General features: G+C 38.0%; 5 protein-coding genes across 6 annotated transcripts; 3 read left to right on the plus strand and 2 right to left on the minus strand.

Annotated features, from left to right (window-relative positions):
- On the plus strand, positions 4,291-6,550 carry LOC105163082 (probable galacturonosyltransferase-like 7). Its single transcript, XM_011081301.2, is given in 2 exon segments — positions 4,291-5,039; positions 5,041-6,550. Coding segments are annotated over 2 exon segments (1,128 nt in total). The 5' UTR covers positions 4,291-4,901; the 3' UTR covers positions 6,031-6,550.
- On the minus strand, positions 10,068-14,448 carry LOC105163083 (cellulose synthase-like protein D5). Its single transcript, XM_011081303.2, has 3 exons — positions 13,316-14,448; positions 12,303-13,113; positions 10,068-12,195 (listed from the first exon to the last, which is right to left on the minus strand). Exons 1-3 carry the CDS (start codon positions 14,236-14,238, stop codon positions 10,423-10,425), a joined length of 3,507 nt encoding a protein of 1,168 aa, XP_011079605.1. The 5' UTR covers positions 14,239-14,448; the 3' UTR covers positions 10,068-10,422.
- On the plus strand, positions 15,740-18,322 carry LOC105163084 (COBRA-like protein 7). The gene is made up of 2 exons (XM_011081304.2): positions 15,740-16,482; positions 16,688-18,322. The coding sequence occupies exons 1-2, from the start codon at positions 15,951-15,953 to the stop codon at positions 18,127-18,129; spliced, it is 1,974 nt and encodes a 657-aa protein (XP_011079606.1). The 5' UTR covers positions 15,740-15,950; the 3' UTR covers positions 18,130-18,322.
- LOC105163086 (protein DEHYDRATION-INDUCED 19 homolog 7-like) lies at positions 19,117-22,872 on the plus strand. Its single transcript, XM_011081307.2, has 5 exons — positions 19,117-19,621; positions 19,723-19,901; positions 20,525-20,602; positions 20,760-21,019; positions 22,423-22,872. The coding sequence occupies exons 1-5, from the start codon at positions 19,558-19,560 to the stop codon at positions 22,517-22,519; spliced, it is 678 nt and encodes a 225-aa protein (XP_011079609.1). The 5' UTR covers positions 19,117-19,557; the 3' UTR covers positions 22,520-22,872.
- Positions 22,487-26,159, minus strand: LOC105163085 (L10-interacting MYB domain-containing protein). Of its 2 annotated transcripts, none has more exons than XM_011081306.2 (4): positions 26,005-26,159; positions 24,692-25,037; positions 23,950-24,618; positions 22,487-23,783 (listed from the first exon to the last, which is right to left on the minus strand). In XM_011081306.2, exons 2-4 carry the CDS (start codon positions 25,025-25,027, stop codon positions 23,199-23,201), a joined length of 1,590 nt encoding a protein of 529 aa, XP_011079608.1. In that variant the 5' UTR covers positions 25,028-25,037; positions 26,005-26,159; the 3' UTR covers positions 22,487-23,198. The 2 variants fall into 2 exon arrangements, with proteins under 2 accessions (XP_011079608.1, XP_011079607.1); XM_011081305.2 differs by having other exon boundaries at positions 24,692-25,040; positions 26,005-26,158.

The following is a 26,792-nucleotide window of genomic DNA, read 5'->3' on the forward strand; positions in this document are numbered from 1 at the left end:
TGAAATAACTAATATCATTTATTATCAAGAATATAAAAAATTAATGTAAGGATGGCAGGCGAGTTGAACCTCTCGAGCCAACTCGATTTGGAACTGAATTTGAGTTCAACTTGTTCCCTTATGGTCTATTTACATTTAGCTATAAATTTGGATTGAGCCATTTATCTGATTGTGTAAATTATTTTCTTTTCAAGATATCGACTCAGTTCTAATCTTACAAATTCAGGACAAATCTTGATTGGATTTGATATGAAATCAAACCACATATGGTCTGATTGAGAAATCCACAAACTATTTAATATTTTTAGTATTAAAATTTTTTCATCCATCACTCAATCTAATTAGGTAAATAATTTATAATTTTTATTAATTTATCAAATTTATCAATTATTTATCCAAACCACAAAACTAGAGGAGCCCTAAGTAGATTCAAACTTTACTTCTGACTCATCCTAAGCGTTTGTGTTGCGGTACAATTTTGACAATTGAATGAGAAGCCCACATCTCATATGTGCACAGTTGTTTGATTTGATTGGTAGTTGGACATGCTGTTTTTGAAAAATTAAATTAAATTTTTAGAAAGATGAAAAAAAAGATTCGGATTGCGAGAATAGAAAATGGAAACAAACTGAAAGGGAATTTGATGTAAATCCAGCCAAAAAGATCAAATGGAAAAGAGTGGAATCCATGGACGATAAATAGAGTGAGTATAGTGAAAGTATGATGATGATTTAATAAGCGACCAATTCTACCTGCACCAAACTTATGATAAGTGATTGATGTTGAAACTTGAAAGAAAGGAAATTGGGAAAAGGAGTTCCACACGGAAATAGGCATCATCACATCACAGGTAAAGTCGTGTTTAATACCGCCGAATCCCTAGGTTGGTTGGTGCCAGTGCACAAATTACAATACATGAGATGCTTAACTGCAAGTGTTGGACAAAAACTCAACCATGCAACCAATCCCAATCCCATTCATTAATTTAATTACGTATTAAAATTTTACTACAATTTGGTCCTTGCTGCCTATACTTTATTATAATTCCGTGCAATCCTTCCATTAGACAGCCAAAGATTCCGATCCGAGAGCTCTGCTATTCTGTGCGTTTCTTTGACATGTTTCTTCACGCCTTTTTGGCTTATATTGCAAAGGCATCAAGGTGTATGAAGAATGGGACACGATCAATACCATTTCAGATATAGGGAAGTCAACTTTGAGATGCAGATTCAAAATAAATAAATAAGAGAAAGTTGACATTCAATATATTATCAACTTAATCCAAACTTAGAAACTAAAAACCTAAGTGAATATGTTACGTATTATTTGAATTGAATGAAGGAGAGAAATGTGGCAAGTAATTACAGATGTAGATAGTCAGCATGATAAGCAACAATAATTTTATTTTTTTATATTCAGATTGAATTTTGACTAATCTCAAACACAAAACAAATCTATTAGCTGTCTAATATTCAATCCTAAGTATGACCATTGACTCTTCCCATAGTTTCTGGGACCAGACAAAGCTTGCAACTCCAACAACAAGTTTTCTCTAAAATCTTCTTCACACGTCATAAAATAATTAATTGTCTAAATTCAAAATAAATTAAGATTGCCAACTCTACGTTTACATTTATGTTGGTATCTCATCGCACAAGCTATTATCTATAAGCTGCTCAATCTCATCGTTTACCATCAATATAAAATGCTTGTCTGAATTAGTATGTTTTGTTTAGATGTATATTTAATTGATCTTTAACGTTTGAATATTTGCTAAATGACATAAAAATAATTGTGCATGTACAGAAGTGAGGCCTGAACTCCATGTGGGCCTTCCTCACACAACTCCTACGGGCTGAGCTAAATGTCGGTGGAGAAGTCCTCTCATAGGGTTTTAATGAGTGGCCCACCATTAGGCCCAGTAAGAAGAAAATATTTTCAGAGTCTGATTTCGTTTGCCTGTGGCGTTACAGTTTATGGTGTTAGTGATCTCTATATTTGTCTATGGCCCAATCCATATTCGGGCACCAGAATGGGTGTACCTCTACAATAATTGGTGAGTGGTTCCGGGTCGGATCCACCCGTTTAAACGAAGATGGATCCTGCGGGCGGGCGGGAACCCCGAGCCCATAAATGGAGACCAGGCTGGCAATGGCGGAGCATGTCGTACGGACCGAGGCACGCTTGAATGAATCCCATTGCCACTGGTGCACCGTACGCCTGCAGTCGCTGTCTTCATTTGACATGACACGACAAACCAGACTACGATTCTCCAGGTGTCGCCTTATAACTGGCGGAAAGATGCATTCAGTCAATGATCATGACTACACTCATTCATTTCCTCTAGATTTTCTCTCTTCCATTGGAGGCAGTCGTACGATGCACCACACTTTCCTTTTACAAAAGAATAAAAGGAAAATATAAAACTAAATCAGGTTAAATCACCTTATTTTACTCTAATTAAAAGATGTAACCACCATAAAAACTTATTGAATTATTATTCAATTTAATCGCTATAGTCACACCAACACACTATATATTTGATTTGATCACTCTTAACACATCAATTGAAGAGTTTATACTCAATTTTCTCAATAGAATAGCTTTTCTCTGTTTGATGGACTCACCTTCTTATCTTTGTGGTTTAAGAAAAAATATTTGAATAACGTTAAGTATGATTATAAATATTTATTCGTTATTTAATAAATTTTAAATTAATAAACCGTCTAATATGTATCACCTCAACAGCCTATTTAGATGGATATATTTATTAAAATATCATTAATTATAAAAATTATTAATAATTTTTAAAATAATGACGATTTACTTATAATTATAGCTAATATAAAAAAAAAATCAATCTAATTTACCCTGAGAAACACAATTTGAAGTTATGGTAGTAGCCCATTACCAAACATGGGGCCATCGGTGAATAGATGGGCCAGCCCATGTTGAGTCCGGAGAGAATATTTCAGAAGCGGTCTCTGCTTCAGGACAAAAAAATTTAAATAGACTATTTATTGCACTACGTTGCTCATATTTGTTTGTTTGGGAAAACCAATTTATCTCACGTTTCTTTCGTGAATTGGGATTAATATATATATACACGGAAATTGTGATTTTTTATTTTTATGATTTAAGCAATTTATGGTAATATACTAAAAGTTTGAGTTATAAGTAGATACAGTAAATCAAGAAACAAATATAACAAAAATACAATTCTGCGTATTATATACTTTTAGTGTGTGCAATAAAACAATTACAAAACTTTAAAGTCTTTTTTAATACGTTAGCGTGTTAGAAAAAGAGCAAATTAAGATTACGACAATCTTATAAAAACAAATCTGCTATGCATGAACTAGAATGTTTCCTTGAAGGATTTATTGTCATAAGATTATTGACTTGGTGATATTATTATTTTCTCAGTGGACTTTCTTTTGTATACATATACCCAATATAAGAATATTAAACTATGTGAATTATGCAACTAGTATTAATATACATGTGGAAGAAAAGTTACTACTATGTAAAAATGTATGCATCCAAGTTGATAAGTTTAAGGAGGAGTAGATGAGTACATGTACCAAGTACCTTGTCCTATGATTGCGCATAATTTTCATGCCAATTATTGTACATGCACCCTTTCATAACTAAATATATTATTGTGTAGCCTATGCAAATCTAAACAAAAACAGCCCAATTATTGTTAATTCAATTGGTTCGGAACCAAAATATTGAATTTATAGAATTTATAGTATAATAACGAATTTGTAATTAATTTAAAAGAATTCGGTAAGATTTTAAAAGTTATTAAATAATTACCAAATACTTTATTACATCTTATAAGCTCATCCAGACAACTGTGATTGCATAATAATGTTGATCGACTGAATGGGCATCAAATCAATTCAATTTAAAGAGTTCCCAATTACAATTGAGACTAATTTACATGAAAAAAAACCCTGTAAATTTGGTAGTTTTTTTGGAAAGAAATCAGAATTTTTTTTTAAAAAGAAAAAAGGAAAAAGAAAGAGAAGGTAGATGATGATGATGTATGTAAAAGCACATGTGTACAGAGAGGATGTGTGTGTTTCTTGAATGGAATAGGGACGTGTTGGGAGGCAATTGTGATTGTGAATGTGAGGGAGGACAAAGACAGCTGGCCTTTCTATTATGTCACATTCTATTCACTATATTAAATTTAATTTTAGTTTCTTTTTTTTTTATTTTATGGAAAGAAATCTTTTGGTGCTGAATTTGATTAAGGGAATTATGCTCCGGTGAATTAAAATCAGAAAAAATTACAACATGGTTTTTGTCTCTGTATTTCTATGATGGAGAACTCAATGGGGGAAACAAAAAACCCTCACAAAAACACACACACACACGCACAGACTCTCTCTCTCTCTCTCTAGTTGTGTAAATTCTGTGCTTGGGTTTGTCGCCTTCTCCAAAGAAGAGATATGTACAGAGAGAGGAGAGAGAGAGTGCGTGTGTGACTGGGTGACTGCAACGCACGTCGGCGGATATTGACGTCAAGAGTCCTTAGGCCTATTGCCTTTTCTCCTTCACCTTGGCTTTGAACTACCGTTCCGCTTCATGGATTGATTCTTTCTCTCTCCACACTCTCAGATGGAACCTCGCTTCGTTCCCACGGCATACCATTAGACAGAAAAGAAATTACAAAAAGCAAAGCACAAATTGCCCATTGGGATTTGGGATTTTATTCAATTCTTTTTGGCCCCCCCCATAAATTTCTCCCAGTATCGTGTTTGTTTCTCACATTAACTCTGGCGGACCTCAGAGGAACCCTAGCGTTCCTTATCTCGTCGGTTTCGTCCGGTGGTTTCGGTTTCAAATCGAGTAAAGAAGGGCACAAGTTCTTCTATAGAGGAGCGAAAATGCTGTGGATAATGAGATTTTCGGGGTTCTTCTCCGCGGCAATGGTGATGATTGTGCTCTCCCCTTCTCTTCAATCCTTCCCACCGGCGGAGGCAATTAAATCTTCTCATGTTGATTCGTATCTCCGCCTGCCGACAACATTCCTTGGTTGATTCGTATCTCCGCCTGCCGACAGCCACACATTCCTTGGACAAATTCTCCTTCCGTAGAGCCCCGGCATTCCGCAATGCAGATGAGTGCCGTTCGCCAAAATTAGAAAAGTCCAGCGTCTGCGATCCATCTCTTGTTCACGTAGCGATTACTCTCGATGTTGAATACCTACGTGGCTCAATCGCCGCAGTTCATTCTATTCTTCAGCACGCCAAGTGTCCGGAAAGCGTATTTTTCCATTTCCTGGTTTCGGAAACCGGTCTTGAAGCCGTAGTGCGATCCACTTTCCCGGAATTGAAGTTCAAAGTGTATTATTTCGACCCGGAGAGAGTTAGGAGCCTGATTTCAAGCTCCGTTAGGCAGGCGCTTGAACAGCCGTTGAATTACGCTCGGAATTACTTGGCGGATCTTCTAGAAACCTGTGTGAGTAGAGTGATATACTTGGATTCGGATCTGGTTGTTGTCGATGATATATCAAAGCTTTGGAGCACAAGCTTAGGGAAGAAAACAATCGGCGCACCGGAATACTGTCACGCGAACTTCACAAAATATTTCACTCAATATTTCTGGTCGGATTCTAGATTCTCCGGCGTGTTTTCTGGTCGGAGGCCGTGTTATTTCAACACTGGTGTTATGGTGATAGATCTGGCTAAATGGAGGCGGTTTGGGTACACGCGCCGCATAGAACGGTGGATGGAGATACAGAAGACAAGCGTTAACCGGATCTACGACCTCGGTTCACTGCCGCCATTTTTACTGGTGTTCGCCGGACACGTGGCGCCCATCGAGCATAGGTGGAATCAGCATGGGCTGGGTGGGGATAACGTACGGGGGAGTTGCAGGGACCTTCATCCTGGTCCAGTGAGCCTCCTGCACTGGAGCGGCAGCGGCAAGCCTTGGCTTCGGCTAGACTCGAAGGAGCCGTGTCCACTCGACTCGTTGTGGGCGCCATTCGATTTGTTCGGGCGCTCAACGTGAAAATTTTTGGTTGGCCTCCGCAATCCGCCGGTAAATTCCTCCAGTGACTGTTCCCATTTTGTTACATTTGCTCATATTTTTTATTTCTTTCTACAATTTCCATTTTTTTTCTTTTTAACCTTCTTCCATTACAATTCTTCCTTTTGTTTAATTATTAATTTCTTCTTCTAAACTTTTGATTATTAACTCATTATCTGTGATGATCGATTTGTACTCTGTATTTTATTATTATTATTATTATCTTCTTGAAAATAAAAAAAAGTAAAAAGAAGGATATCATATTCGGATGTTGTGTGGTTTTCTATCTGGGAATGTTCACAGTTCCCATTTCCTGTGCATTTTCTGCCGAAATCTTTGAACGGAAAATCGAAGATTTCATGCTGGACTGACAATACAATATAACGCAAAATTAGTTTTAGTGGAGAAATGGCTGGAAGTTCTAGTAAAATGACGGAATTGCCTTCGAATACAGAAACTTAAAGGATTCCAAAAAGCGTTAAGAGGACTCGATGTTGTCGGTCTACTTGCGTCTAGTTTAGTAATTTCAGTCTGTACTTTGTCGTTGTATATGTTTATTCATTTATTTCTTTCTTTTTCTTTTTTCCTAATTTTGGTCTATTATACGATGTCTCTTTCTTTCTTTTGTTTTTTCCTTTCTCCTAAAAACTGGTCTGCTCTATATGTATATGTTTATAGCACTTTCGTAGACAGCTGGACTTAGTGGGTGGGTTTATGGAAGAATATGATATAATTATGGAGGCATATTTTGTGGGAAATGTTGAATGGTCATTCATAGAAGGTTGGTGAGAGGAATGAGAGGCATGCTCTCCCTCTCTCCCACCTTTGTAACCTTGATTATTTACTTCCTCACCTGGATCAGACTTTTTATATGTAATCTTGAAATTACTCCTTTTTTTGACAAAGTAAATGCTCCATTCTGTGGATGTCGTAAAGGAATCATGGTATTGGGTTGACTTATTTAACAACCCTTTTAACATACTTAGAAAAAACTAGCTCATTTCACAGTAGATAATTGGAACAATTATTCTGGAGTAGTACAATAGAAAATAATGTTAAAGGGACGAAACATTATGGAGAGGGGCGAATATTATGGTGAGTGGGGAGCACATGTGGTGCTGGCCTGTATGCGTTAAAGAAACTAGGTGGACTGAAGAATTGTAAGCTTTGTATTATTGAAGAAAATGCCCATGTTTTTTTTTCTTTTAAATTCTCATTTAATAATAAGGTGGGATAAGATAAAACATAGTGTTTCGGCTGCGGGCTGGGCTGGGCTGGGCTGGGGCGACGGCTGTTGTTGGAGGCATCGGAGAAGTGTTTGTTCTGGAATTGGATTCTTTCAGCAGTGGGATGAGATAATGTTGTTGCTACAAAAAAGTTCACGGGATTCCCTGTGAAATGGCGGATGTCTTGTGATCTCACCCTTCATCCTAACCACCACCCTTCTATCCTTTACGTGAATTGTGATCATTGGTTACCATTATTATAACTTGTTATTATTGAATTTACTGTTGGCTGGCTAGTGTTGGTCCTGTTGTTGCATCTGTAATAGCAAAGTCGCACTCTTTTTTTTCTGAAAGCCATGAACCAGAAAATTCTTTTTTCTATTCTTATTTTTGTCCAATCTTTATTGGCACTTAGGTATTGACCTTTTCTTGGTTTTTTTTTTGGTCGAGGCAATGATAATTTTTAAACTCCAACTGCTTGCTGACAATTTACTTATTTGATTACGATCATTGGGATTTCTAACACATTGTTATTGCATCCATGATAAGCAAAATTCGGTTATAGAAAGTGTGGCAACGCTTACCGCTTAGGAGCAACGTTAGTCAATTATAATTAGCCGTTGTAGAAGAATACACACCACACCACATGGATGTTGGCTTCTTTTCGGCTAGTCAAAACGTTGTAACTAATGCTCTCAAAATGGAGGAGAGTTGTAATAGTGGTGTATTATTATTATTTGGAGTGGTGGAGCGTAGGAGATATCAATAAAATACGGCAGCCAATATGGGGACCCAGCTTTCCCTGTTGCGTACAGAGTGTCCAAAGTTTGAAAAAGAAGGCCCGATTCCCTCTCCCCCTCCAACCACACGTGCCCAACCCCAGCTTCTCCCTATTAACTTAACCAGAATTGGACTGTTTCAATGCACCTCCAATTTCTCTGTTTCTCTATCTTGAAATTAGTTTTAAGGTCAATTACTCTTTAAATATGTTTTGTGTGGCAAAGACTTGCTTAATATTTAAAACGTACTAAAATGACCCATTCTGGTTGATACGCATGTGTTGTAGTTAGTGACATTAACATTGACATGGTCCTTGTTACCGTTGTAAGTATATTAGTTAAGTACATGGTTTGTTTTGCCCTTGAAACATTTGCATATACGAGTTTTTATGCAGTTTTAGTTGATATCTCCTATCCTAATCCCACATCTGACACTAATCAGATTGAGTTTTTTAGGGGGTATTTGTGACATAGGATATACTTTAGTAGTGTTAGGTATAGTTAACCATTAATTTTATTTAATATGCGTCAAGTATTTATAGATATATATTTTATTGTTATAATCGCATAGAAAGGGTGATTGGGACTGGGCATCTGACAGTTGCCCTACCCAATTGTTAAAAAGGTAAACCAAAAAGATCAATCTGGCCTTGACAGCTTCGTCCTAAATCCTAATTATCCTAATCATAGCTTCACTAACTTAATCTTGATCCGGAATTAAATATTACTAGATGCTTCTAGAATTAATTTGGCCTTTTTATTTCAACATAGTAACCTTGTTGTTATTTGGTGACAAATTATTATTATTATTTGGACAAATTACAATAAGTTTCATGCTCATCGTCTAACAATGAGCTGTCATGATCTAGAAAAATATTTATAATTTTTGAAATAACGAAAGAATATTTATAATTATAATAAATTTAAAAAAAATATTATAATTTAACTTATTTATTTAAATCGGATTTTTGAACGTGCAAATCTAACTTGAAACATGGTATGATAGAAACAAGACTAGTGGGGAGATCTGAACAAGGAAATCCCTTGTACAAAAAGGAAATCCCTTGTACAAAAAGGAAATCCCCCGTATTTGTTGCCTTCTTTATCTCTATCTGCCCCTACTACACATTCATTCAACAATTCCTATTATGAAATTGAAATGGTTGGGGGCAAAAAGACAGTGGCATCGGACAGACTGGGCTCATTTGAATTGAAGCTTGTACATGTTGACCTGCCAACCCTAACCATGTACTCCCAGCGTACCCCTCCCCTGTCGTTTTAGCATGTGTGTTAAGGACCTTGCCTTGGCTTCATTGGAACAAAATATTGCGAATGGGTGAAATGAAACTGAAAGTGAAAGTGAAACCCTCCCACATAGCCCGCACCCAACTTTACAGCTGGAAAACTGCAATTTCAATTGGGTGTGGACCAATCACAATTTTTTGTGTCTCATCCATTAAGGATTAGGGTGAGCTGCCAATATTCTCCACCTTGTTCTTCTTCTTGCCTAACCCCTCAAATTAGAGGCACTTCTAAAATACTGCACATTATAATATTATAGAATCTGATTGCTTAATTACGTGCGATGTGATTGGTTGAACGTGACCACATCTGATGTCAACGAGACTTCATCCATCTTCTTCACTATCGCCATCTAAATTTAATACCTTGATTAGGTCTTAAATTAATGCTCTAGCGTTGCAAATGTGAAGGAAGGATGCACATTAACTAGAGAAGATTGGGATGTGGTACAACTCTGTGGAATTGCATGCTTGCTATTCTTTGAGTCCTAAGATGATAATAATTGCCCAGCACAGCACAAAGACGGCAAACATCCAAATAATATCCAAATGGTCCTCTCATGTTGCACATATAAAATAGGCCGCATTCAATATGGAAGGTATAAATAGATATAAGAAGTTGATCATGTGCTTTCTTCTGGGTCCCCATCTCTACCTTCTTCTTAGGATAACTAGAAACTTAACTGTGTTTCTGTCAGAAGATTCTGTGTCAATGCTCAATCCTTGTCCATTTATAAACACTATAGTTGCTGCACATATTAGGAAAAAACAAGACACAGGTTGATTACATCATGTACAACATTTGCATTCTACGCAAAGATGAGACAAGTACAAAAACTCTTGAACATAAACTACAATTACACGACGTTACACTCAAGAAATCAAGACAATGAACCAAACGATGAACACGAATTCAAGGAAATTAATATTGTCATCCAACAATAAATATATGTAGTAGAAAACTGAAGAACTTAACTCAAGATGAAGTAGAGTAACTTCATTCTCGTGGAGTGCAACTTGAAATCTGAAGAATCGGATGCTGCCCGGGACAGGCAATGGCTATTTTGGTCAAGGTAACTCAATCCTTATGTTTCCTTGAGTCCCCAGAGGAGGATATATATACACTGTGAGCAGTGAAATAATAATGCAGATGAGTCCGGACCATAAATACACGATCGTCGGAATCTTCCCCTTCTTCCCCATCAATCCCTTTGCAAAAGGGTAGAGATGAGAAAGCACCCAGAAGCTGAAGAATACACCACCAAGTAGCTTGCTCCATTGTGGGAAAGGACTGTAAACAGTCCTAGAGATGGCTACTCCAATTGCAATGACGTTGAACATGATTATTGTGATTGGTGGGATCATCAATGTTGTCCATCTGAACTTGTATAGCTCGGAAAACTCGTCTTCTCCATCTTCTGGTGCTGAGGATTTTGATGTCAGTGTGAAGGAGATGTTGATTCCTGCAATGACTTTGAGTAGGCCTTGAATTACAGCAGCAGGATGTGCACTAGTTCCACCGATCAACCAGAACTGCTCGTTCCGCCACCAGTCGTGGAGAGTGATCCCGGACCATCTGATTTCCAGGAGAGCCAGCATGCAGAGTGTGAGAGTGATGGTCAATAAGAATACCAAGAAAGTCACATCCAGCGATTGGACGATGAACTTTCCTGAGAAGAGCGAAAGTGCAGGAAGGACACAGTATACAAGGAGAAAAATGGAGGTGAAGGGGTAAATTCCAACGTTGAAATATGCCACTCGCTGAAGGAACTTCATTCTAGGACTTGCACATAGAGCATTATTGCGAGAGAAGAAGATCTCGACGGAACCAGTTGCCCAACGAAGAACTTGATTGAGTCGATCTGTTAAGTTTATTGGGGCTGTTCCTCTGAATGCATCTCTCTTAGTAACGCAATATACCGATCTCCAACCTCTGTTGTGCATTCTGTAACCAGTGACAACATCTTCAGTCACAGAACCGTATATCCATCCAACCCTCTTGCCCCATTCGGTTTTATCTTCATAGAAGCATGTTATGACACTAACTGCTTCTGCTAGTGCTGAAGCATCCAACGGTTCACGTTGCACTGCAAGAGAACCAGCCGGTCTTCCCAGACAGCCTTTTCCCCTCAGTTCATGAAGCAGCCTGCCTCCAAATTCAGCAACAGCAATAGAGTCAATAAGAGAAGTAGAGTTTCCAAACTGCTTTGCAAGTGAGGCCCTGGCAGCATCATCATCCTCGTATTGATTCCCGTTTATGGGCAAAAGCATTTCGTCATCTTCTTCATCTTTCTTCTCCTTGGATTTCCTGAGAAGCTTTCTGATCTTCTGTCTGCCAAACCATCCATGATGTTCCGTGGCTCTAGGGGGACTAAACCCGTACAGAGCAACTCGCCTGAAAATGCAGCCTGTCCCAACATACATTGGACCTTGTAATCCGTCAAGGGCTCTCATGTTAACATCAAAGAACACTGTGTTGTGGTTTGCATAACGATCGTTTGGATCAATTCCCTCAAACCTTTGTGGAAACTGGACGTAGCAAATCTTGTCACCGCCTCTGTCGAGCATAAAGCACATTCCTTCCCTCATAGCCAAAGAATTGTAGATGTAGTGGTCACAATCCAGATTTAGAATGAATGCACCATTCGACATTATTGCACTGGCGCGGACTAAAGCATTCATCGCACCAGCTTTCTTGTTGTGATCGAAACCAGGTCTCTTCTCACGGGAGACATAAACTAGCATGGGCAATCTGACATCAATATCTGTTGTGTCAATCAAGTTCTCCTCATCGACTTCATTACCAAAAACTGGTTCAGCGCTAGCTGGGACTAACATTATCTGTGATTACAATCAATTGTGTCAGGACTCCAAATTATATCCCAGTGTTGATAATCATGCACGTGAAGGAGTGTTAGAATTAAGAATGATAGAGGAAAAAGAGTTACCTGTATAATACCCTCATGATCACCTCTTGAGTGACCATCCTCTGCTGACGACCAGGTTCCATGCCAGTGACTTCCGTCTGCCATCCAAGTAGCCTTAGGGACCTTAATTGGTTCTGATGGATTTACACCAAGTTCGACTTGTTTCTTTTTAGCCCTCATCTCTGTTTGAGCATTATAAGCATCTGATCTTCTCCTTATTGAGTCTGGTAAGGCATTTATCCTTACTTTGAATTCATCATATTCTCTCTTCACTCGCCGTCTGTCTCTGACAAAATCAAGTCGCACTTTGTTCTTTAGTGGATCACGCTTTTGCCCAAAGTATGCCTCAGGATTCCTTGGTTCTATCTTGTGTTTTCTACAGAAAGGAACCCACACTCTGGCAAAGCTAGCAGCCTCAGCTAAAGCTTCAAATGTTACCAATGAGCCTCCATCGTCTGATACGTAACATGCCACCTTTTCGACTGGATAATCAACTGCAAGAATGGAAAGAATTGTATTTGCTGTCACAAGGGGTGGCTCCTTGTCCGGATCAGCTGTAGAAACAAAAACATCTATGCCCGGAAGGTCGGATAACTTCTTGGGGTTCCGAAGATTTGGTTCTGATGATTCAAAGCGCTCTTTTAGGACAGACAGGTCGGTCACCCTCTTCACTGGGCAAAGCTTTGGGAGTTGATCAAGAACCCAAGAAAATGCAAACCAAATTTCGCAAACCACAGACATCAACCATAACCATATAGCCTCATGATTAGGATGCATTATCCTCCATGCAAGGAAGCAAGCCAGAACCCCAAGGCGAAGGACCATCAGCAATCTGCATAATAACATCTCCTCGTATAAAAAATTTGGAATTCTAAGTAGAACCAACATAGAGAAACATAATTCACAAGAAATTAGAACTTTTATTTTGGAATTAATGAACATCAGAAGTTGATCTTTCTGTTTTTAGCTTTAAAACACTATAAAAGATAATGAAGAGGGTCTGAACAACTTAAAGCCCAGAAATCCTCAATTACCTGTATGGACTGATTATTGCTGCAGAAATCCCAATTTTCCTAGTCAATGGCTTGTTCCTTCTATCACTAAAATCTGGAGGGTTCTCATATCTCTCCGTTCCTCTTCCGAACTCATAACCATCCCTCGGCCACAAAGCGTTCCCATATCCGTAAGTCCCCTTCGTCTCAAACAACCATCGTGTATGATCAAAGTCGTGGTTTGGATTCTTGAAAGACTGCACCAGTGAGAAATTCTTCTCCAACTTAACTCCCCTCCCCCAAGAAGGCAGTGGATTAGCCTGATCCTTCTCCTCAGACCGCGGCTCTTCCTCACTTTCGCCATCTGTAATATCCTTATATGGCTCTTTACATCCCGGACAATGCCCTCCACCATTTCCCACACAATCCAAGTAACAATCCTGGCAAATCCCAAAACCACACTCACAATAATTCTTGAACTTCCCATCTAAAGCTTTCTCGTCACAACCCTCCATTCCACAAATCAACTTTGATTTCGCCATCACGGGCTCCTCTTCCGAGCTTTTCCTCACGTGGGCCTTCGTTGCTGAGTTGAATCCACCAGTGAAGATGGTGTCTTTAATGAAACCTTCATTAGGGTTTTTTCCTCTACTTTTGCTGGATTCAAGAGGAGGACTGTTTTGTGAATCAGAAAAAACCCGATTATCGGGGGTGGGAGGAATGTGAACTGTGTATGCTACGAACTCATCGGTGCTATCTTTCGAGAAAGAAAGATATCTCCCACCGCCACTAGAAGAAGCTCTGCGTTTTTCGCTGCCGCTGAGGGGAGAGGGAGAATTGGGGTTGTTTGAAACAGAGTGGCGGGGCACTGGGCTTGTCAATCCCATGCTGCGCGAACCACCGGAGGAAGTGACTGTGATTGTCACCGGAGATGAGGTCGGAGATTTGGCTGCCATTTTCACCATTTCTGTCCTTCAATTAAACAAAAAAAAGGGGTGGGGGGAACAACCAAGAATTGAGAAAACTCAAGAGATTGATGACGAATATAGGGAGCAGAAAAGAATTGAAACAGAAGTAATTTGATACTCCGAACAGAGATGAAATCATGGGCTCTGTTTCAAATTTGAAATAATGTTTGGGGAATCTTTGGCAGCTTTTAATGAAGAATTTGGATGCAACGGTCGAGTGAATTGAACCGTGGATGAGAACAGATGGACGGCGCCTGTTAAATCTAAAACGGTCTGGCCTCACATCCGACGTGTTTGGGCCTTTAATTTAATACCTATTTTTGAGGGTAAAGTCAACAAAGGAAAGAAAGAAGAGAAAGCGGAGAACAGCTTTAAATTATCAACGGTCGAATTAATAAAGGGGTATTGGCTAGTCCAGATTTTATACGTAACATAAATAAATAAATTAACAAAGGGGAGTGCATGCTGTAATAATTTTAGACTTAAATTAGGGTATGATTGAATTCTGATGCACTGCTTCCATCATAATAAACCACTCGCTGACTCTTCTGCATTATTATTACACAATCTAATTTTAATATTACCTTCCCAAAACTGCACTGCTCAACCTTTTTCTCTTCTTTTTATTCCCATGTTCACGTTATCGTAATTAATGCCTTAAAACAGTACGTAACTGAATTTTAAAAAACAAATGAAAAAGTAGGCTGTGTTTATTTGAATAGATTGATTTAGTTGGACGAAATTATTTGTGTACTTACCTTTCAAATGGCCCGACAATATATAGCAAGGGAAAAGGCCCAATAAGTTGGATAATTTATAATTTTATATTTTTTTAAAAAAGTAAAAAGAAAGGAAAATTACAAAGACGCTTTTTAGGGTTGGAAAAGAAACAAGAGAAGAATGCGGGTGGGCGGCCGAGTGATATGGTATATGGACCTTTTTTGCTGTCCAGAAGACGCTTTTTAATGGAGGCCCAAATGCATAGTAATGAATGAAGTTTGCAATTGTCCTTGAGAAAAGATATAGGTCCATCCCTGCGAATTCAATTTTTTTATTGTAAAACGGATTCTATTTTCAAGAATTAAAATAACCATCAAAACTGAAGTAAGTTACAAGACTGAATGAAGAAGAAAGAAATAACTACTTTAACTGCTAAACCAGCTGTTAACTAAGCTAAAACGTTCAATCACGACTTTAGGCATACAAAATATAAATAAAGGTTGTTGTAGCTTCATTGTCTTCAATGCTGCTGTTGCTGTCTTCTTGAACCAGATTCACCATAACTTGCTCACAATTGAAAACGTTGTTCCAAGTTTAAATAATATAATATTTTAGGGACAATGATATTGATATGAAGGTTGTCCGTCCGTCTCTCTTTTTGTACATTTGTCACAATTGTCATCGCCTTACAACATATATGTAATATTACAATATACAGCCTTCATTCATATACTGTATTACCATTTGGTAGACTCACTCAAAGCCGGCACGCCACCACTCCATTATTATACTGTATTACCATTTCAATTTTACTACGCACATCAAACAAACAAAACATTAACAATGTCTGTGAGAAATTTTCAAACATCTTTTCCTATGTTAATTACCAACCTCTTTCATTCTTCTTTTATACACATTCATCACTCTCCCCTTCTTCTTCTCCACTTTCCTCTGAAAATCCAACCTTTCTTTCATGATTCTAAACTGATATGGCCACTCCTTTTTCCTCTACTTCCAATCCCATAATATTACTGTCACTTGTCTTGTTTTGCTTACTCCCCACCTCTTTTTCTCAGCCTTCTCGCTGCAATGGCGTGCTCATCACCTACCGTTATCTAACAGGCAATCAAATCCCGCCTATTCTTTTGCCCGCCGACCCGGTTAACCAGCCTTACCGGTTCGAGTCCACGCTAACGGTTCTCAACAACGGGCGGGACGAGCTCAAGAATTGGCGGGTTTTTGTGGGGTTCAAGCACGGTGAGCTTCTGGTGTCTGCTAAAAACGCTGTGCTTGCTAACGGTACCTCCCTGCCGGCTAACGTCAGCGGCGGCGCCGTTTTTGCCGGGAGTCCCGCGACTGACCTCAAAACAGCGATCCAAACTGCCGGAGATATTAATCAGATGCAGGCCGTGGTGGAGTTGGTGGGTACTCAGTTCGGAGTCGGGGGTCCGGATGTTCCTTTGCCGGATACTCTCACTCTCGCTAATGATGGGTTCTTGTGCTCGAATCCTACCACACAAGGTATGATAATGGCTTAACACTATTATCAATCCCCTTTTTATGTATTAATTGGTAGGATTCAGTTTTCATTTCCAATTTTAGGGAATTGTTTTCAATTTTGTTGAGAATATGTTTGGATTAATTAATAAAAATATATTTTATATTCAATTGTATTATCAAATTAATATATTTCATCAATCAACATATTTCACTTTGGTCGTGGCAGGGAACGACACAACGGTTTGTTGCATTCCAGACCAGAAAGCGAAAACAAACATTACAGCAATGGGAGATTTTTCGCCTCTTCAGAGTGGCGATGTGACGATTATGTACGACGTAGTAATGACATATGAAAACAATTACTGGGCTCAAGTTACAATCTCGAATCACAATCCGTTTGGCCGGCTTGAGAACTGGAATTTAAGCTGGGATTGGATGGGAGGGGAGTTCATCAATTCCATGCGAGGTGCTTATCCTAAAGTTGTGGATACAGGCGACTGCATTTTTGGCAACCAGGGACAGTTCTACAAAGATCCCTTCGACTTCTCAAAAGCGTTGAGTTGCGACAGAAGACCAACAATCGTAGACCTTCCTCTTTCTAAGACCAACGACACAAACATCGGAATGGTTCCTTTCTGCTGTCGGAACGGGATCATCCTACCGCCTGCCATGGATTCGACCAAGTCCAAATCATCCTTCCAAATGCAAGTCTATAAAATGCCGCCAAACCTCAACAAGACTCAGCTCGCCCCTCCTCAGAACTGGAAAATCAACAGCACCATCGGGCCAGACTACCAATGCGAGCAGCCTATCCGGGTTAGCCCGACACTCTTCCCGAATCCCTCCGGGCTGCCCTCCAATACAGCCGCAATTGCTAGCTGGCAAGTGGTTTGTAACACAACGAGGAACGAGACAAAGAAGCCCACATGTTGCGTTTCCTTCTCCTCATTCTTCAACGATTCTGTTGTTCCATGCAACACTTGCGCCTGTGGCTGTGATAGCAATCCACTTAACACTAATAATAACGTCTGCAGCGCCACCGAACCGGCGCTGCTCCTGCCAGCTGAAGCTCTGTTAGTCCCGTTCGAGAACAGGACTCGACTGGCAAGGACATTTGCAGACTTGAAGAGGCGTGAGATCCCGAATCCATTGCCCTGTGGGGACAACTGCGGCGTTAGCATCAACTGGCACTTGCTGTCGGATTTCAAAGACGGCTGGAGTGCAAGAATCACGCTGTTCAATTGGGGTGATACTGATATTGTAGATTGGTTCGCTTCAGTTGAATTGGACAGAGTCATACCTGGATTTGAAAAAGTTTACTCTATGGATGGAAAAGTGCTGCCTGATTCCAACAACAACACACTCTTCTTACAGGGGTTGCCGGGCTTAAACTATCTGATCGCAGAAAGAAACGGATCCAACCCAAGAAAAGATCCCCGGGTTCCGGGCTCGCAGCAGTCAGTTATATCCTTTACCAAGAAGAAAATAGCTGCTGGAGTTAATGTGGCCCGTCGAGATGGATTTCCCACGAAGGTTTATTTTAACGGGGAAGAGTGTTCGATTCCGACAATACTTCCGAGCAGCGCACGTAGAAAGGCTGCGGCCTCTGCTGTATTCAGCACCATTCTTACATTGATACTGCTAATTCTCGTACTTATGCAGCAGTAGATATGGAAGGAAAGTAACATTTGTTTGCTTTTCAGATTCTTCCTTCATTCTTTCCAGGGGACTCCATGTATGTACTTGAGCTTAATTTTACATAATTAAGAGATTCCATGAGTGTAAAGAAATGAAAATTGGTCAGCTGTTTTCAGATTTATTATATATAGAAGGAAATGAAAGAGGGCCAAAGATCATACAATTAACAGATAATTACATTTATATTTCTTAATTTATAGTCTACTTATAAAAATCAATTGCGTCTTTTGCGTAATTACAACAGTCATTGTGGCTGCGAAAAAATAGGATAATTTGTATAATAATGTCGATGTTTCTATAAAATATATGTATAATATTTCAAAAAGTAAGTGTGATTTGTGTAAATAATATTAGTATTTTTTATGAGTATACATTTTTAAAAAACAAGAATAATTTGTGTGAATAGATCACAAATGAAAAGTGTAGATGTAATTATTCTTATTATTAATTAATTTTATTTTTTTTTGGTCAAATGCACACTAGATTTGCGAAGAAAATAATGACTATTATAAATCAATATGGGAGCGAAAAACTTGTAATATTGTGAGTTAAATAATAATAATAATAGTAATAGAGGTGTTTTTGTTGGAACATAGAAAAATACACCAAAATAACATTGGAATTATCTTTACCGGGAATTACTAACTCCCACCTAATATTTCGTCCGCTCTTCTTCATTGAATCATATAAATAATTTGACACAGAGCCACCAAACAAGAAAAAAGAATATGAAAGTAAAAACAAAAATTAAAAGGAGGGAGACGAATTCGTTGCTTGTTTAGAAATATAATTGACATAAAGTCACATTTTTATATGATAATTTATAATAAATATAATTATACATATTCGATCAATTTTAATATCAATGGATATTTTATTAATAAAGTTTTTAGGGTGTAGAAGAAATTATTATTTATTAAGAGTTGTACTTAAAGGTTCTCAAAATCCGAATACCATACCACCAAGAATTCACTGCAGACTCTGTAAATCAATTGGAATTGGAGAGGCCCGAACCCGAATAGACTGTGGTAGTTGACGCAATAACGCGGGAGTCCACGGGTATTCAAGTATTCGGATCCGCGTCCCAAGAATCCGAATAGCAAATGGCCTACGCCTACGGCCTACCCGGAAGCGGGACTCGTTGAAAATGTCTAATTTTCATTTCCCTAATAAAACAAGAAAATGGTGTTTCCCGTTTCCTCGCTATTCCTCTTCTTCACCTCCCTCCTTCACAGACAAGGATAAAACCATCTTCCAAACCCTACTTGAGAGTATTGTATTATTCCCGTTTGTTGTATATTTGATTCTTGCTCATATATACGTCTATCTCGCTATGTACTTTGTGCAATTCTTGTAGAGGTTTCAAACCGGAATAATATAATTCTGATTAAATTGAACATGGGCGATCGGTTATACGACGATCTGGAAATTGCGCTGTCCTCTTATTCGATACCAATTATCGGTCAGTGTCTAAATCTTGCATGTACTTCAACCTTATTTTATTCCTTTTTGGTTTTTCTGCGGTTAAGTTTTTATGGATTTTTTTTTTGATCGTTGTAATAGATGATTACAATGAAGAGGAAGAGGAAACGGAGGAGGAGTACGAGGGGGAAGAAGTCAACGATGTGCAAAACGAGGAAAAATCGGAAGAATTAGCTTGCCCATTTTGCCTCGAGGATTTTGATGTTCTTGGATTGTGCTGCCACATTGATGCCGACCATCGCATGGAGGTTAAGCCCAGGGTAATTCAACTAGCTTCGCTTTTCTGTTATTTAAGTACGTTTTGGTTAAACATATTTCACGATGAGGAGATAAACTTGTAGGTATGACGAATCCCTAATAATTAAAGACAAGTATAGCAACTTTCTATTTTTAATTGTAAGTTAAGGTATTTTATAAATGTTTATGATGCTTAAAGGGGTGATTTGGTTGATTCTTGGAACCGCTTAGTCAACATAGTGATGGTATTGTGTTATTGAATTAAATTTGTATTTTGAGGCGCAAGTATCAAGTTGTTTGGTTTGATTGGTAAAGGGTGTTGAAACTTACAAGGCTGCATTTTAAGATTGTGTTCCTATTGATAAAAAATTAGCAAGATGAAAGAAGAGGGTGTGTTTTACTAGCAACTAATGTTGGAAACAAAGAGTCTCTTAACTTTTTGGAGGAAGAAAGTTGTAATAGATTGATATATTTTCACTTTGCCTTACCGGAAAAGTGAACATTTGTTCGGAGTTCACATGGTATTGTTCTGGCTCGAGGGATTTTAGTGGTTTGCGAGTGACATTATATCGAGGTTGCTGTCTTTAGCTTTGAGTATTAGGAAAAATGCATATTGTATTATAATCAGAGCTTCTTCTTTTTGCAGATTTGTCCTGTTTGTGCTGCAAAGGTGGGCATAAACATGGCTTCCCACGTAATCACACAGCATGAGAATATTTTAAAGATATCCTTGAACTATGTTCACTCAAACAAGCCACTTCATTAGTATGGTTGAATTTCCCACGTTAATAGTTGTGTTCATGAAATCTTACAACCATTAATATGGTTACTAACAAATATGTTTTATGTTTCATGTTGCATTTACCTTAACTTACACATACGCTCTTTGCAATAAGAAGTATCGCAGCACCCGCTCTCGTTCAGCAATATTTCTATTGAGGAAAGAGCTGCAGGAGAAACATTTACGTTGTATCAAGGAGTCTCCTTGTGTTGATTCTTCCTCTGATGCAGCAGCTGATTCCATGCTTTTGTCATTTGTCAATAATCCAGAACCCACTTACAGACCTCAAACCATTGAAGCCATTTCTCCAACTGAAAAAAGCTTATCAGGGCAGAGTTCAGCTGATGATTCTTCCAAGAGGTATGCAGGGAATCCCTTATTCTTGTCAAGATTCCAGTATTACTGCACAGAATTGGAAGTCAATGGGAACATGATTAGTGAACTGGTCTATTGTTTATTATATTTGCCTTTTGGAACTTGATGGTGGTTTTTCCCTCCACTTTGTGTAGCCATGTGTCTCTTTTTCCATATGAAAGTGGATCATATCAGAACTAATAAATAAGTAAACATGGTTTTGCCGATTAGTTTGGATTAACCGTATCAATTAGCTCTTTCTTCCTTTGCCTAATTTGGAGAAACTTTAACTTCTCTGTTTGATATTTGAATCTTGGTGTTCAAGTGAAAAATAGCACTTTATTCTATTCCGTCCATTAATCATCCAACCTTTACCAATAGGTGGACAATCAATTTTTTTCCCCCTCTATTCTTGAGACAGGCCATTTAAGGAAACTTTAACATTGGGACTCTCTTTTTATATATACTAATAAAAGGGAAAATTTGGTAATGAAAATGTCTGAAAAACTTGCTAATAGAGCCCATGCCCGTCACTGCTCCAGTTTCCAGTTTGCTACCTCACCAACCGCTTGAGTTCCAATTTCTTTCCTATCCTCCTGTGAATGAATCTTACGTCTTTTCTCCGGCATCTGGTGATGCTTCCAGTTACTTGTGCCTGTGACCTTAGCACCTGTATTCTTCCTCGAGTTACCCCTAAGCCACCAAGCAGCATGAGTTCCTTGTGCTCAATTAGAACTCCTAATTTCAGCTATCTCCATTACCATTGCTAATTTGTTCCCTATTTGTAACTGCTGCCTCCCACTACCTCCATTCTTAGCCAAGGTAAGCCACTCCATGCTTGTCACATGTTAATTATCCTGATGTTGCTGGTTCTGTGTCAACGAGTTTTCTTTTGGTTGTCATAATGGCATTTATGTGGCACATTTAATTCTGTCTAAAGTATTTCGCATATCATTAATTGTTATTCAATATTAGTTGATTAATGACTATCTTTCCTCGTGTTGGGTGGCATATTGATCTTGAGGGTTGGTCATATATTATTCGAGTGATTGCAGATATTTTTTCTTTCTTCAAAATAATGCACCACAATATGTTACTCTGAATGCTGTATCAGTTGATAGGAAGTAATCTGTACATTATTGAACTAATGATTGATGAAGATGGTGCAAGTATCAAGAAAGTCTTTATTGAGAGAACAAATCTCAAGGACTTCGATGCTTGCATATCATGTAATTTTCATAGATCCAATTTTTTCCCCATCTAGTGCACATTTGATGTACTCCTAAATTGGCACCTTACGTCTCAGCATGCTTATTGCAAGGCTACATATTGTGGAAATGGGTTTTTCATCTATCTATTAGTCTTACAGCTCTAACATATTATATTTTACACTTGCCATGAAAATGCAGTACACTACCATCTCTGTCAATTGACAGGAAAAATGAGAAGGCAAGGTGTGAGTTTTTACAGGGATTGCTGCTATCCACCATTCTTGACGACTTATGAATGGCTGGGTTGACCCAAATCTGCACTTTTTCATGCCCAATTATTGACAGAGGATCATTGCCAGTATTGCTCACTGACTTTGGTGATAAATGTAACCAAATGTCTTGCACATGCAAGTGAACTTCATCAGTTGGAGAGAGTGGACTCTCATATTGCCTTGGTCTATTTGTGAGCTGTTAGTATATAGTTATAATATGAACAGCTAAATGTACTGAAGCTTAGGACCCTCGTCAGTTCTACGATGTGTTCGTATAGTTTTTCTTATCAAGATAGTTGCATTTGTAATTTCAGTTTTGTGATTGATTGCTCCAACTCCAGAAACCAGATGGGTACTAGGGAAAGTTATTGATAAAGCATTGTTTATTTTATTTGAGTAATCAGTCTAATCCGCTACTAGTGCAACCCAGTTGAGTTTCCATTTCCCAAGTTCGTAATCTGTTCACCAAATATGCACAAGTCATTTCGTTTTAATGGGAGATAAAGGTGTACATTCTTCCTTCTCTTTCTTTAAAGAAATTTAAGACCGCATATGGGCGCTACTCGAACAAGGAGCGTGAGAAAAGGGGGAGGCATCTTTATAAATCTGGAACTAACTATTCTGCTATGATAAGTTTGTCACTGTTCTTCAAGTTCTTTGGTTGATGGTAGCTGACAAACTTACATGTATTATTGAGTTATACTATATAGATGGACGAAGCTTCCTCAATAACCACTTTTTTCGCAGTTTCACATCTAATGCTAAAAATGTTTTTGCTTTCTTTTCATCCTCCAGGAAATCACAAGCATCCAACACAAGGTCTTCATCCATATCAGGTAAGGCTTGGATTGCTGTTACTACAAGTTCTACAGGAATGGCGTTCAAATTATCATCTTCTTTTCGTTTATCCACAAAAGATGAAACTGCAGTTGCCATCTCCTGAATAGCATGGACCACCCCCTCATTTTCACTCCGCGATCTCTTGGAAGAGCCTGCCTTAAGTGGGAATTCTAGTTGGGGCTTGGTCGTTTCATTAGTAGTAGTCACGTCAAAATCTGGATGCGCAGACTCCATTTCTTTGTGAAGCTGATCATAACTGGATACTGATGTTGCTGAAGATTGATTACCAGTAACAAATTTGATTTCAGGATCTTCATCAAGGATTTCTAAGTTTTGACGAGTTGTAATAGCATCTCTCTCATCACCATTCAATTCTCTGAATATCAAACACAAATCTACAAAATATGGAACAGGTCTAGTCATATATTGCCTAGCTTCTGTATGAACCTGCATAAAGTCAAAGCTAAATCTTTAAAGAAATGCATTCTATGAGCTAAGTTGGTAAATCTGTGATTTACACCATAATGATAAGAAATTTGCTATTGTCTCAAGTAACTGTCAACACGGAAGAAATCAATATCTCATGGATGCAAATTGTTGGACAAATACTGACCTTGATACAATTCTGCCAGACACGGTCATCAGCAGTCACCATCTGGCGTGCTTCATCCCAAGCAAATCCATCCAACTCCAGCAGATTGTTTATAACGTTATGCTGCCTTCTAAGAGTTTTAAATCGATTTTTCAGAATATCCATTGTGTAGCTAAACCCAAAGTTAACATTAAAAGATGAAATCATCTCTCTCCAAGCTTGTTTCGTAAGTAGGCCATCAATGTGATTCCCTTTGTTCACTTGACCTAGCATAAGATCAATAAAGTATCGATCCATTGGCGGCTGCCAGCAAGTCCTTGTGCGAGCACCCATACCGACGCCTTTATCGGGCAGAAATGGGCATGTTTTATCAACCATTCCTTTTGCCACAGATATTCCATAGTCTTCATTTATCATTATATCATGAAGTGACTCAGTTGCCATATCACCAAAATTTGGTGAATATTCCAACGGATTGCTACAAGTTTTCTCATCATTAGCACTTGTAGGAACACATTTTTCTCCTTCCAACAAGCGACCATCATCAGCTTGTAACATCATCCCAGTGCCATTTCCTTTTTGCCCAGAAATTGTATCTTTGTCTCCACCTCTACCAGCTCCATATATTTTGCATAGATCAGAATAGTATGGGATTTTCTTCATTCTATATGTTCGTGCATAGGGATGAACCTGCAAACACAAAACTAAAGACTCTACAACTGCATAAACAGTGCAATAAGTTATAAAACTCATCTAATTGCACCTGAATGTAGTCAGCCCAGACTCTGTCATCTGCTGCAACCATTTGTCGCGATTCATCCCATCTAAAACCTTTCTGCTTGAGAAGATTCTGCAACATCCTATATAGATTTCTCAGCATCTTGTGTCGATTTTTCAGGACATCTTTATCATATGTGGAACTAAACTCAGTGTTAAACATTGTTGTCATATGCGTCCATGCCCTTTTGCTGAACAAATGATCATCCCTCCTATTTTCTTTGCCAATTTGCTCCAACATGAGGCCAATAAAATAACGATCCATTTCTGGAGTCCAGTTCGTCCTAAGTCGATAAGTGCTGCTTCGTGTTCCGAATCCCATTTGATAACATCTACTATGAAATGATAAATATACAACGCTGATTTTATAAGACATAATACTTGACAAAATTCAATTGACAACACCAAAGAATTGTGCAACCAGAGTGCAATTATAAGCAAGAGGTATAGGATAATATGAGATGAAAACTTCGACTTGCAGAAACCCAATAAAATGGATATAATTACATGGCATCTCATGTTAAATACACCATTTTCTTTTTTTCACTCTCCATGCATGTGAATCAACATATGGACTGCAGAAACTAGGTAGAAAATCTCATTCACCAATTTTTGCAACCAAACCAGTAGTATAACAGGAAGACTTGTATGTTGTATACTGCCTCCATCAACACACACAAACACACACACACACACACACACACACACACACACACACACACACACACACACACACATATATATATATATATATAAACAAACAAACAAAAGAAAAAAAAAGAAAATGGGGAAATCGGGGGAAATCGAAAAGATTAAAAAATAACTAAAAAGAAAGAGGATTTCGTTCATGATGGCGTGTTATCTTCATGACTAACAATGTAAAGAAGCATTATTCGTAATTCATATTTAGAATCGACGACTGAACCCCCGAACTGAAAGCTTTTAACAGTCAGAGTACCAGAATATTGAAATTGAGGTCATTAGATAAAAATTCAGTAATGGTATTAGTATTTTCAAGAGGAAGAAATTCAGCGATACGATTCTCGCATTTCACTTTTTGTCCTCTAATTTTTCCCACATTTCATTGTTTTGGGAGAGAGGAGATTCTGAAATTAACCTCGACAAAGGACAAATGTCGGTTAGTTCAAGTGAAGATGACAACAGGAGTCGGAATTGATTAAAACAGAGACCAAAAATTAAGGAACATAACAAGAAAACAAATTTCTCGATTAATCGAATTAAATGTATACAAATCGGATTGTCCGATCGAGAATGAAAAAATAAGGAAATACTGCGCACCTTATGAATTAACAGGTATGGTAGGAGAGCAGAGCAGTATATCTGTCATCTGTGTGAGCGATTGAGGAAAACATGGATAATGTTTTCCGGGATAAGAACAGGGTTTTCAAATTAGGGATAACCCGCTTTCCGGATAGCCTAATGGGTTATCACAATTATAGCCCAATGGCCTTTCTCTTAAGTGCCAGCAATCACGAAAACTAATTTAATTTTTCCTTCGTTCTTTTACGAGTTTGGTTGATATTAGACCGAATGTGAACAAAAATATCTATTTGTTTGATTTTGAATCCTAATAATTTAATTATTTTTTAATATTATTATAATATAAAAAACTTATTGAGCTACGTACTCTAATCTTACAATTTCTGACATTTTATTTATTCAAATATATTAAAATTTTATTTTTAAAATAATATTGTTAAAATCTTAAAACATCTTATAAAATATGGAAACTTACAAGATATTTCAAACATTTGTAGCCAAAACTCTTAAAATTGAAAAAAATGCAATTTAGCCCCATGTGATATTACAAATATGCAAATTAATCCTCCAATAAAAAAAATTAGTAATTTACACTTCTGTATTTTTTAAAATTAAGCAATTTACCCCTAGACAAGGGAGTAAATTATTTCATTTCAATTTAATCATTTACAATACACACGAGGATAAATTGCATTAAACCCATAAATAAGTTATTACCCAATCCAGTAAAGTATGAAAAAAATTGCAACCAACCATTTGTGATATTATAAATGAGTAAATTATCCTTTTATGAAAAAAAAAAAACA

This window comes from Sesamum indicum, linkage group LG6, assembly GCF_000512975.1.
Source record: "Sesamum indicum cultivar Zhongzhi No. 13 linkage group LG6, S_indicum_v1.0, whole genome shotgun sequence".
Taxonomy (NCBI): Eukaryota; Viridiplantae; Streptophyta; class Magnoliopsida; order Lamiales; family Pedaliaceae; genus Sesamum; species Sesamum indicum.